The 13,360-nt window shown below is 35.4% G+C and overlaps 1 protein-coding gene across 2 annotated transcripts in view; it reads left to right on the top strand.

The window, feature by feature from the left end:
- Window positions 1-13,360, top strand: part of Hsf2 (heat shock transcription factor 2) — a 28,226-nt gene extending 14,866 nt beyond the window's left edge. The window contains exons 6-13 of one of the 2 annotated variants that reach the window (XM_055599404.1): window positions 281-342; window positions 1,566-1,653; window positions 3,576-3,724; window positions 4,117-4,353; window positions 5,194-5,299; window positions 9,325-9,378; window positions 11,875-11,959; window positions 12,385-13,360. In XM_055599404.1, the coding sequence (XP_055455379.1) occupies window positions 281-342; window positions 1,566-1,653; window positions 3,576-3,724; window positions 4,117-4,353; window positions 5,194-5,299; window positions 9,325-9,378; window positions 11,875-11,959; window positions 12,385-12,683 (1,080 nt within the window). In that variant the 3' untranslated portion in view covers window positions 12,684-13,360. The remainder of the gene's footprint in view (window positions 1-280; window positions 343-1,565; window positions 1,654-3,575; window positions 3,725-4,116; window positions 4,354-5,193; window positions 5,300-9,324; window positions 9,379-11,874; window positions 11,960-12,384) is intronic. The other variant, XM_055599405.1, reaches the window with a different exon arrangement.

The following is a 13,360-nucleotide window of genomic DNA, read 5'->3' as shown; positions in this document are numbered from 1 at the left end:
AGTAATTCCTATTGCTTCTAAATAGATTATCTTTGCTAGGGAAATGTTGTCTGTCAAACACCAGTTTGTCTTTTTTACATCATAGTGCAGTGTTCCTGCAGAAGCAAATCTCACATATTAGATTGTCAGAAATTGCAATGACTTAGCATTGGTTGCTGTGTTTTAGACTCATTTAGTGAGCACACTTCGTGAGGGCAGGAAGCTGGGTAGGAACTGATGGGATTTGATGCAATGTGGACAGAGTCTTTGATGAAAGATTTTATTTACATTTTCCTCTCAGATTGTCCAGTTTATTGTTACATTGGTTCAAAATAATCAACTTGTGAGTTTAAAACGTAAAAGGTAAGTTTTTAAAATTTTGACTTATAAATGTTTTAGTGTTAAATCATAAATACTTGTATTTGTTAAGTGTGTGCTGGGTACCAAAGAACAGCTTCCCATATTAAATTATGTTAGCATTTTGTGAGTGATCTTAATAGTTGAGCAGCCCTTCTTACCCTAATACTTAGGATGGTAGAAATACTTGAGATTTAAATTTTTTAGATTTGGGATATTTGCATACATATGAGTTACTTATGATGAAATTTATATCTGAATTCAAAATTCATTTATCTGTTATGCATACCTCATGCATACATGTAGTCTGAAAATAATTATATATAATATCTTTAATAATTTTGTGCATGAGGTAGTTTAGTGTCAAGCAGCTAAAAAGGCTGAGAGGTTTTCATGTTGTAGGCCCTTACTTGATTGTGGCCCATCACATAAGTATGAGTGAATTTTTTATTTATGCCATATTAATGTTCAAAAATTTACTTATTGGATATATGCAACCTATGTATCCTCCACTGTCATCATGCTGATGATTTGTTGTTTTGCCACCTGCCTCCCTTTCTTCCTTCCTTCAGTTAGGGTCTTAACTAAATACCTGGAGTGGCCTCAGCCTCACCATCCTTCTAGGCTCTGCTTCCTGAGTACTGGGGTTGCAGACAGGCACCAAAATGCCCAGCTCCCTAGAAGAATCTGCTAAAGGATCACTGTAGATTTGCGGTGTTACTAATTGATGTTTTACTCATGTTAACAGTTTAAAGTAACATTGGGAGACCACCGTAAGGAGAACTCTTTACAAACAGACCATTTGTTGTGAAGAAGGGAGAGAATACAATATTATTTGGTTTATTTTAAATATAATCGACTCAACCTTTTAACATCTTAATGATAGGTTGTAATAACTATAAATATATTAGCAACTGATGTCATACCTCAGCCAGAAGACACAGGTAGAAGAACATGACTGTAAGGCTAAGATGTTGGGCAGTTTTTAAATAAAAGTCTGTGGCTTTAATTCTGTTGCCTCTTAATTCTGTGATACTACTTTTTTTTAAAACAGAATACTTTGTAAGGATAGAATAGTTCTAAAGAATTTCTGTTGTACTCTTATTGAAGGCTTTTATTTACTATTGAAGTAAGTATGCTTGAGATGTGAGTAACTTATTACAAGCCTTAAATTCTTTTACATTTTCCCCCTTTGGAATTACATAAATATTACTATTATTATTTTATAGGCCTCTACTTCTAAACACTAATGGAGCCCCAAAGAAGAATCTATTTCAGCACATAGTCAAAGAACCAACTGATAATCACCATCATAAAGTAAATTTTAATGTATTTTATATTTATTGTCTCAAACTAAATTTTATTATGGCAGTGTTTCATGCAGTCAAAGACGTTTAGTGAATAATAATGTAAGTGCTCATTCGTAGCTCTACTAAATCATGACATTTTCATTATTTGCTTTAGAGTATTTTAAGAATTAAATCATTACAAATACAGTTGCATATTTCCAAGCTTTATAATTTGTCATTGCTGTTTTATGTGTGTGAATTCAGAAATCCTTTTGCTATTTTGCATATATCTAAACTTGATGTAGATAATGTTATTTAAATACTATGCAGTGTGACTTCCACTTTGGAATGGGGGACTAATTGAACACAGGCCTCCTACATGCTAAGCATGAGGCCTACCAGGGAGCCGAACTCCAACAGTGTGGCTTTTTTGTCACATTCTGAATTGATAAGTGTAGCTTGTTGTGATGCTATAAGATTGATCAGTGTGATAATGTCATCATAATATAACATTATGGAACTTCCTGGTACTTATTTTCTTTTCATCTTCTGGGATTGTTACTAGAATGCTTTCCTCTAGCAATTTTCAAAATATTTTGTATACCTTTGTTTTTGCTGTAGACTATATAACTTGTCAGTCTTACGACTAATTGCAGATAGTCTGCCATCAAACTAGTGTAAACCTCTTTTTATAATACTCTTTTCTCTCTCATTGATAATCTTTTTTGTGTGATGTGCTACAGTTCAAAGCTAAAATCTTGACACACAAGGCAAATGGTGTACCACTAAGTTACTGTTGCTGATTTGAAATGTTAAAATATTTTAGTATGGTCAAATTTATTATTGAACTGTTGAAGATTTATTTATTCATTTTGCCCTCTGGGACAAAGCAGCATTAACTTCATCATATCTCTGTGTTCATTCCTCTTCTCTCTTTAAACCAAGTGTATGGAGCTTGATTTTTGGATTGAAAGCATATATAAGTAGATGAAGGTTTGGTTTTTCTTTGTTTCAGTTTAACTGAAACATTTTTAAAGTGTTTCATATATTTTAGATGCTTTCTTGTTTAATTAGAATTTATATATTTAAAACATGTGACATCTTTTACCTCTGTCATCTATTGAAACTTTTAGAAAAATTGCATTATAATAATGACTTTCTTGCTTAGAGAATTGAACTTTTTAATGTAACTAACCTCAATGTACCTGTGCATTTTTTTCCTTTTTCCTTTTGTTTTCCTTTCCAGTGATACTGGGGATTGAACCTAGGGTCCCATGCTTGTTAGGCAAGTGTTGTACCCACTGAGTTCTATCCCAGCCTACCTTTTTTAATTTTGTGATAGGATCCCATCAACCTATCTAGGCTGCTGTTTAACTCACTCTGTAGCCCAGGCGGGCCTTGAACTTGAAATTTTTCTATGTCAGCTTCTTGAGCAGTTGGGAGTACAGGCCTGTGCCATCAGACCTACCTGTGCACCTGCATCTCAGTGTTAAAACGACCAGACAGACTATTGGCGAAAGTGACCTTTCACCATGGGCTTGTGCTTCTCCCCGTGAAGAAGACTAAAGCCTCTAGACACAGTGCATTCAGCTAGAACAGTCACTGTCAGTGCGGTGGCATGCATGTGAATGCTTACAATTTCTGAAGGCCTAGTACTTGTTCACTCTTTATCTATACAAAATACTTTAGAATTTGAATATCTCCTTAGAAACACACTTTGGGCGTTTCATCTGCAGGGTCTCTTAAAGTAATTTGTTGTTAAGTAGAATATAAGTATATATTTCATAACTCTGTAGAATATTATAACTCATTAGAATTTGAGTCCCAAAAGGACAGAGGACAGAGTTCACTATTGTATCCTCAATATTTAGTAACTAGTATGTGTCCAATGTTTTAAAATGATATTCTTCATAGTAGTCCATATGTTTTTGCTTTCTCCTGATTCTTTAGGTTCCACATAGTAGGACTGAAGGTTTAAAGTCAAGAGAGCGGATTTCAGATGACATAATTATTTATGATGTTACTGATGATAATGTGGATGAAGAAAATGTTCCAGTTATTCCAGAAACTAATGAGGATGTTATATCTGATCCCTCCAAGTAAGGAATCATGAGATAAAATTTAAGAAATTATTGGTCATTTTTCTTACCAAATAATTAAATTAAAAACTACCCATTCTTTGAAAAAGTAATCCTTTTCACATAATTGGTTTTAAGTACTAATTTTTTTCTCATATTTGAAGTATTAAACCAGATAAACCCAACCTCCAATAAATAAATAATGAAAATTTATTATTTTTATTTGGAGTTAAATCTTCTTCCTTGATTCTTTGTGGTTTTCTATCTTACAAATTGTTAAAACTTTTGCTTAAGCTACTTACTCTGGAAAAGGAAATCTTTATGATATGGGAATTCCTCCAGAGAGGAAAATAAATTTACCTTGTCCAAAGCTCTAATTATTTTTCCCCCTCATATTGCTGATGTGACTGTAGCCAGTATCCTGATATTGTAATTGTTGAAGATGACAATGAAGATGAGTATGTGCCTGTCATTCAGAGTACAGAGCAGAGTGAGCCAACCAGAGAATCTGTAAGTGTGGGAAGTGCTGGCAGCAGCAGCCCGCTCATGTCTAGTGCTGTGCAGCTAAATGGCTCATCCAGTCTTACCTCAGAAGATCCTGTGACCATGATGGATTCCATTTTGAATGATAACATTAACCTTTTGGGAAAGTGAGTGTTCATTTACATGTTTTTAATTACTTTTCTTATATTTAGTTCAGTAACCAACTTGAAATAATATTTAAATTTGTACAAATTCAAAGTACTAACGAATGGCAGCGTAAGTGGTACAGTGAGCTTATTTTAGATGCAGACCCTGTGTTGTGTTCATCAGAGTTGAACTTTGTAGTGAGAGGGGCTTAATTGTCATGAGTAGTCGGGGAACTTTGCTGAGCAATTCTTTAGATTTTTAAAGTGAAATTCTTGGTTTAACTGTAAGATATTTATGATTTTCACTGTACCAATTCTGTATACTGGTATAGTTTCTATTAAGGGACACATTATATTAAAAGTACAGTAATATATAGTATAAAAGTAATTTGAGTATTAGGAGTTTTAGATTAGTGAGATAGTATAGAAGAAAAAGGTAAAGCTACCTTTATTGTAGCACATCTTTTCTCAAACTAATAAAGTTGTGTAAAGGGCATGGGTTTTTTGATTTTCAGAAATCCCAAATCTTAAGTGGGATGTCTTAAAAATAATAAGAACTTACAAATTACCAGGATTATTTTATAGAGCTAAATTACCAGCAGTGGTTTTAATTTATTTATTGTTTTTTTATGTACATTAGTGTTTTGCTTGCATGTATGTCTGTGAGGGTGTCGGATCCCCTGGAACTGAAATTAGACAGTTGTGAACTGCCATGTGGATGCTGGGAATTGAATCTGGGTCCTCTGGAAGAACAGCCAGTGCTGTTAACCACTGAGCCATCTCTTCAGCCCCCAACAGTGGTTTTAAATATAAGAATGAGAACACTTAATCAATCTGAAATTATTACTTTTTTTTCTTTAGGGTTGAGCTGTTGGACTACCTTGACAGTATTGATTGCAGTTTAGAGGACTTCCAAGCGATGCTCTCAGGAAGACAGTTTAGCATAGACCCAGATCTTCTTGTTGATGTAGGTATTTTGTACACACTTTACCCTGCTGGTAGTTTGTGTACTTATATATGTCATTTAAAGTGAATACATTTTTTATTGTGCACTTTCTGTATTTTACTTTTTTAATGAATGGTTTTCTTAGACAGCGTGTGCACATGGATATAGGAACTGTCGTGGGATTGCTGTCTGCCTCTCAGCAGCAGGTGCTCCTGTAACATACCACTCTTCAACATTCCTGCTACGAAGTACAAGCTTAGTCTGGACTTGGTGCTGTGTGTTTTGTATATATTTTACTCTAGGCTAAATTGTTACTGAATTAAGATCTATGGAAATTTGTAATAGAAGTGGGAATATTATAGAGATACTTCTTAATACTTGGGGAAATAATGTTTTCTAGTAAAATGCATTTTGTTACATTTGCTATATGTTTTATGTGTTGATCCTGATTCCCTGTTCTAGTCTTTGTCACCGTCTGTGTGAACTTAACTCTAGTATTTGGCTGGACTGGTAGTCTTTCCTCTTTGATTTCAGGCCTTAAGTATCTTTCTCAGCCATTTTGCCTTTTGTCCTATGGCCCTCTTCTCACTCTCTCGAGAGCTTTCTAGATTCACCTGGCTTTGTTCTACCCACATGAATCTTGTTTTCCCTCTTTCCAAAATCCATTCTTTATTCTGAGAAATGCCTTACAGTAGATCTTCTTTCATATCAAAGAATTCTGTAGTAGTATCATTTTAAGAACTTCTTAATGATGCCAAAGAAATTAGTCCTTTCTTACTCTTCAGACTATTTCCGGTTAATAATTCATATGTCTTCTCATGAAATTAGTCTGTCACATAGCGTGAAAACCCTTCCCAGATCATCAGTACCACACAGGGTTGTATTTCTCTGTCTTAAAGAATTCCTTCCCACGCTGTCCTTGTCACCATGGTAAGTAAGTTAAACTTCCATGAAGATATTCCATTCAAACTTGATAGCACTAACCTAATGGTCCTTCTTGAGTCTGGGGATGAGCTGTCAGCCCCATTCCTGACTCTGAACATGGGTGTTAAAAGTAGTAATAAATATAGCTAAATGCAAGTTTGCATGGTCTTTGGGTCATTTCAGTGTGACACTGAACATTGACTGAATTTGTATTCAAAGCTCCATACACTGAGAATAGCTCACTGTGCTCCAGTTCTCTCAGGCTGCTTGTATCCTATCGTAGAGGTAATACTTACTGCCTCCTTAAACCCAATTCAGGTTTCCGCCCTTTGCTGTGTGTGTGCCTGTCTCTCTGTCTCTGTTTCTATCTCTCTGGTTGTGTTTGTTTGTTTTATCTGATTTTCATCCACTGGGCTGATGGAAGCTGATTTGTTTTGAATTAGACCTCTGGTTTTTGGTATTGCCTCTCGACACTTAATAGATGTTATTGGCTTGGAATCTTTTTTTAAGCCTGGTCTACTGTATTCCTTAGAGTGGCCTTGAACTTGAGGCATAGCTCAGGATGGCTTTGGACTTCAGATCTTCTTGCTGCTTCCTTCTTACTTGATGGGATCACAGGCAAACACCATTACACCTAATTTGAAAAGTGCTGGTAATCAAACCCAGATAATGCATGCTACTCAGACACTACCAGCTGAGCTACATCTCAACATGGATATTCACTTTTGCAGTTTCTTTATTGGTTAACTGGGGCTAATGCTTAACATGAAGGGCTATTGGAAGAACTACAAATAATTAACTCTATTGTTAGTCTGTATTTTAGGACTACAAGAGTAGTCAATAAGGGAATTGATTTTGTTCTTGAGACAGGTCTCTTACACACTGGCCGTGTAGCTAACCTAGCTTCTAATTCCCGGGATTATAGACATGTTCCCAACAACGGTTTGTTGGTGGGGCTGTGAGGTCTGGGTCTCTTTCTTCTCCTGTCACCTTAATCGTTGCTTCCTGTAAGAACATTTCTTTTTCCTAATGTCTCTACTTTTGGGCACTGAGGTGTGTGTGTGTGTGTGTGTGTGTGTGTGTGTGTGTGTGTATTTCTGTTTCTTGTCTTTCTGTTCTCGCTTTATGAACTCTGAAGACATTTTGCTTTGAAATGTATTTATCTCCATTTTTTAAATCTTCATTTTTTAAATCCTATGCCAACATTTCCTTCATTCCTGAAATTCTATGTCTATAAGTAGCCTTTTTAGTTTTTACAGTAATATTTACTTTGCCCAGGGTATATGTGAATCACTTTGGTTTTTCTTACTGATCATTAAGTACTCTTTTTCAAAATAACATTGACAAACTACCCTAATTTTGTATTTTCTCTCATTTAAGTAAGACTTATGTCACCCATGAATTAGATTGTACTGTCATAGATTTTAAAATCTACCTCTGGCTTGCTGTATTGTAAAACAGCAAGGATGGTCATGATGTTAACCAAGTGCATTGTAGAACTCTGGTTTCTCTTTCTAAAGTTTGGTTCTTTCTGTATCAGTGTGGAGTTAGCAGGAGGGTTTCAGGCCTTAGAATTTAAGAAGTTGTGTCAGTTCCTTATATGTAAATTGGTTGTGTATATTTTGCATCGTCTATCTATTGGGAGTATATATGAGATGCTTCTAAGTCTGTGAATAGGATGTTAAGGCAAAAGGGAGAAGGAAGCTTACTTACATTGCTGGCCTTACTTGGCTCCCACCCTGTCTGTAGGTGCAAATTGCATCAGTCAATTCTGCAATAGTACAGGCTGAATTGGCGTACAGATAGAGTAGCCTACTACCAGGGGTTTGTGCTCTTTTCTCTTCAGCAGCCAGTGGGTTATAAGAAAAGAGGGAAGTAAAAGGGAACAAGAGCCAAGGATATTTTTATAACTGTGGTCTTAAAAGAAAGGAGTCAGTGTCTAAAGAGATTGGAAAAGGAAAGATAAGTGTGTCCTACATCACATTGTTTTGGGAACCATTAGGTTTGGTCATTTTCATGAAACATAATGTCCGTTTTTGTGTTCTTAGGAGTCTTATTCCTTATTGATCAGGGCCTCATCCACTAATAATGGCTTTTCTCTTTTTATTTTTAATTGACTTTTGTATATAACTGTTTTAAGTTAGAACTTCTGTTATTTGGATTCGTCTTAACCATTTCTAGAACATGCTCTACCTTCTCAGTGTTACTATACCTTAAGTACCCATCTATCTTCCAAATTCTTGACATTCTCTTTGAGCTGATGATACACAGCACCTGGTTTTATTAAGGTCCTTTTGTTTCCTCATGTGTATGCCTCTGTTCGTTATTTTCTCTCCTTTTGTTCTCCAAACTCCTTAGTGCTTCTAAGCCCTACTAATTATTGTAAAACTGGGTTGTGTATAAGTTGGCTATTTAATGTTAGTATTGTCTTTTAGATTGTAAGCCCCTGGAGAGCAGAAATATATATTTTCATAGTGTCAGTGATTTCTTTCATGCCCCAATAAATCCCTGTGTAGTAGATTTACTAGGATTTTGAAACTTATGACTTGAAAGTTGTATTTATCAGTTGGCTGGACTTTGAGTACAGCTCATAGGTACTATCTTACCATTTACTCCTTTGCTATGTAGGAAATAAAACGAAGTAGGCATGTCATTTTGTCAGACGGTACCACTTGATACTCTTTCACTGTTAGTAGAGTCTATGAATTTGTCACCTAATTAAGTAGGTAGGCAGTCAGTGAATGCTTAGTGTCAAGACATGGGTGCTGCCTTTGGTGCTGTGTACAGACACGTAGAATGAGAAAAATAAAAGATAAAATTGAATGGAGATTAATGAGGGGATAAGAGTTGTGGGGAACTGTTTATGTCATGATTTACCGCCATGGAGAAATTCTTACAACCTAAAATCCCGCTTAGTGCATGGGCCCACTTGCTTTACCTTTGTTCGCTTTTCTTTCTGCTTTTCTGCTTTTCCGCTTTTCCAAACTTGTTTTAATCTGTGGAAACTTCCTCGTGTAGGAGTGACAGCTCTTCACTCATCATGGTTGTATAACAATTTTTAACACACAGATCTTTTTAGATATTTTTTTTAAACTTATCATCTTTCTTGTTTGGTCTTTCAGCTTTTCACTAGTTCTGTGCAGATGAATCCCACAGATTACATCAATAATAAAAAAGTAAGTTTTAATTCATGTTGCTCAGGACCCATAACTATAAAAATATGAACAAAGTCCTAGTAAACATACATAGAAAGTATATCACTCAATTATAGAAAACATTTTACATTCTTACCTATATGTGTGCTTGAGATAGATAGTCAAGTACTAGACGGAAAATTAGCATTTGCTTATGGGGTTATTCTTTTTACTGCCCAATTCTGGCACATGTGGGATTCATTCTCAGTAGGAAATCAGCCTCATAGTGCTGGGATATCACCCGGCCTTGGCTTGTTCAGACATTTCTTTGAAATAAAAATGACTAAAATAGAATTTCTGTATTTTCTGTTCTTTCCGTAAAAATTTCTCAATTTTTTTAAGTTGAAAATAACTGGTCCCTATTTTTTTTTTTTAAGTTTCTTCACTTGGTTAGCATTAAAAACAGTAACTAAAACAAGGGTCAGGTTTACTAGGTAGGGGCTGTATGTATATACTTATTTTTTTATGCTATAAGAACTTTTTCAACAAATAATATCCAGTTGGACTTAGCAAATTGCTAGGAGATTTTTAAAAATAATCTGTCTTGGCAGATGCTTATATATCTTTGTTATTTTGTATAGCTTAATTGTCTTGACTAATTTATTCCCCGTATCTAAATATGTATACCAAACTGTCCAATTCTTAATTTTTATTAGCTACAAAATAAAACAAGTTAAATTCTGGACTAATGAAGTCAGTTACAGTCTTGTTCCTTGTAATCTAGAAATAAGGCATCTCAAATAAATGTGAATGATTATAGAGTCGATGAGCAGAGATTTTCTGTTGTCATGTATGAGGTGATGGCCTGGCCAGTTTTCCCACAGTCTTGAAGTTATGTTTATATTGGCTGATTCAGAGCCTCAAAACTTGCCGAAATTGTAAGTAGAAAGTTCATTGTGCATTGTTGGATGATTGGCAGATGGCATACTATACCTTAAAATGGCCAAACCTCCTAAATATTTTTTGTTTTGTAAGCTGTATGTCACAATTGTGAATTATATAACTGTGGACTAAGTAGATATGGATAATGTGGTTGTGTTTTGATAGACTTTTAAATAAACAAGCATAAGCTGAATTTCACCATCATTTGCCTAGGCTTATAGTATGATTTTTGCCATTATATTAAGTGCTATTAATATAATAAATATAATCACATTATATTTTAATTTAGTGAATATGCTTTGCTGTTTATTGCCAAAACTGAGTCATTGTTCTTTGATTATCCCCTTTATTCTAGAAACTAATTACTTAGAATTTTCAGGAATATCAGTAATACAGAAAATTACATATTGCTTTTGGATGTTATGAAATATATTTAAGGTTGATGTTTTTATTATAGTTCTAACTTTGGTAATTTGAAAATATTGATTTTATCTCATCGTTTTGTTCATGACAAGAATATATGACATGTATCATGATATTTTCTTAGTGTAGATACATTATATTATAACTGAGTGGTAACTGGTAATAAATAAGAACTTACATGGGAAAATGCATTCATAATCTTGGTTCTCAGGTTTAAAATATCAACAGTGGCATCCTTGGGAAATACCTCTTTTAAGGAGTTTAAAAATGTATTAACATTTATGTATTATGACTTTTAAATGATGAACTATTTTTCCTTAAATATTTGGGATGGCTTAGTTTTCATGCTGGAGTCATTGTTTTTCCGGAATCTTGGAGACTTACTGCTTCATTTTATGATAGCTATCAGGGGAGTGCAGGAATTACACAGTTGTTTATTGTACCATACATGGTAAAGCAGCATGTAGAAATGTGGTAGTACTTGGTGATAGCTGGTACTTAGCGTGATAGGAAACAGTTGAACCCGGTCTGCACCTCAGAGTTTGAACTCTGATGAGATGCTCTGGCAGCTCAACAGCATTGTAGATTTAAGTCCCCTGTGGTGACTGGAAGAAAGACAGTGACTAAAGAATCAACTGAGTTGAAACAAAGGAGTCACAGAAAGGACAAGAAGAAATACTCCCAGCTAAGGTGTGGAAGAGAGCATAGTTTAGAGATGTTACCATAGCATCCTTAGCAACTTGAGTGCACTTATTTGTCCAGGCTCTTCTGCTCATGTGGAGAGCCTTATGTGATGCATTTTTAATCAAACTGTTTAAAGTGTGTATTTCGTTCTACCCTCACCAGCATGTGAAGCTGTCTGTCCTTGATTTATCCCTGTCTTTTTTCTTTGACAGCTCTGACTGTCCTGTTACTGAAATGCCCATTTCTTTCATCCTACTTTGGGTACTTTATTCTTGAGGATTTAGCCAGTCTGGTTGACTCCAGATTTCTCTGTAGTTTGTCTTTTCTGATGTTTCTCTTTCCAGTATATTTCACATGTGTTGGTGTTATTTTATCAGTTTTTAATTTTTGACACTTTTAAGAACTATAAAATGCAAAAAAGTATATAAATGTATGTGTGTATATGTATGTATATACACACACACACATACACACATATTTTTTTTCCAGTCTGAAAATAAGGGATTAGAAACCACCAAGAGCAATGTTGTTCAACAAGTTTCAGAAGAGGGAAGGAAATCTAAGTCCAAACCAGGTAAGTATGGAAGTAGTCTGTCCTTCTGTAGGTTTTTCTTTTAAGAATTTCAATATAGAATTTAAAGTAAATCCTGGGAGAATTAGTCCTGCTCAAGAGCTGAGTGGGCCGGACTCTTGCACAGCATGCGCAAAGCCCTAGGTTCAGTCTCCAGCACTACACAACCGTCCAAACAAGTGAAGGCCGACTGCAGACTTGGCTCCTGAGGATGGTGTCTCAAGTTTCTAGTGCTTAAACAAAGCCTAAATGGTGTTGTAATGGTTCTCATAGTCTCAATTTTTTCCACGTATTTAACATTAAAAGATGAATTTCACAGCTAAATTGCTGAACCAGGGTCTAACTTTCCTGTCTTACATGTTACAAAGTTTAGTGACATAAAGCATGTAATTTCTTGATTGGTTATATAATTTTTTCTGATTTTATAGATAAACAACTTATCCAGTACACTGCCTTTCCACTTCTTGCACTCCTTGACGGGAACCCAGCTGCTTCTGCTGTTGAGCAGGGGAGTGTGGCGGCAGCAGCAGAGGTTGCGCCCTCTGCAGATAGACCCATAGAAGTTGATGAGCTTCTGGATAGCAGCCTGGACCCAGAACCAACCCAGAGTAAACTTGTTCGCCTGGAGCCACTGACTGAGGCCGAAGCTAGTGAAGCCACACTCTTTTATTTATGTGAACTGGCTCCTGCACCTCTGGATACTGATATGCCACTTTTAGATAGTTAGACCCCAAGTGGACACTGTGTATATATTCATCAAAGTGATGAAGTATTTATTTTAAAGTATCATTTGGTACTCTGGTTTTGTAAATTACCTTTTGTTTAATCAGATACTGTGGAATAAAAGCACCTTTTGCTTTTCTCACTAACCACACTCTTGCAAAGCTTTCAGATGTTACTCCGCTGCCTAGGTATATAAATTTTAATGCACATTATTGGCATATCTTAAGTTGAATTCAAATGGCCATTTTCTCCAGTTGTAATTTGGATTTTTTTTACACAAATATGACCATTAATCCCAGTTAAATGTGTTTATTTTCAATTGGGTTTAAGTGTCTAGAACTGAAGTAGAAAACTCTGGTCCAGTTACTTTTATTAGAGATTTTTCACTTGGCTTATTTTTAAAACTGGGAACAAAAAGTGCCTGTATCTTGTAATATTTCATGTCTCTCTCTGTTCAGAGAAATTCTTTTATGTTCATGAAATATATTCATGCTAACAGACAAGGCAAAGTGTGCAAGAGTTATCAGCCAATCTGGAGTGCTTCTAGCTCTGCAGACACAGAATGTGGAGGTGGCTGCAGTCAGCACCGCCCGCGTAGACTAGTGAAGTACGTTTTCTGGTTTGTGTTCTTTTGACCATGTTATTTAGTAAAATAAATATGACAGATGTCGAGTACTAGTA

The sequence above is a fragment of the Psammomys obesus genome, unplaced genomic scaffold (assembly GCF_907164565.1).
Source record: "Psammomys obesus unplaced genomic scaffold, mPsaObe1.curated_primary_1811, whole genome shotgun sequence".
Classification (NCBI taxonomy): domain Eukaryota; kingdom Metazoa; phylum Chordata; class Mammalia; order Rodentia; family Muridae; genus Psammomys; species Psammomys obesus.
The sequence above is the reverse complement of the archived record's forward strand: the minus strand, read 5'-3'. Positions and strand labels throughout refer to the sequence as shown.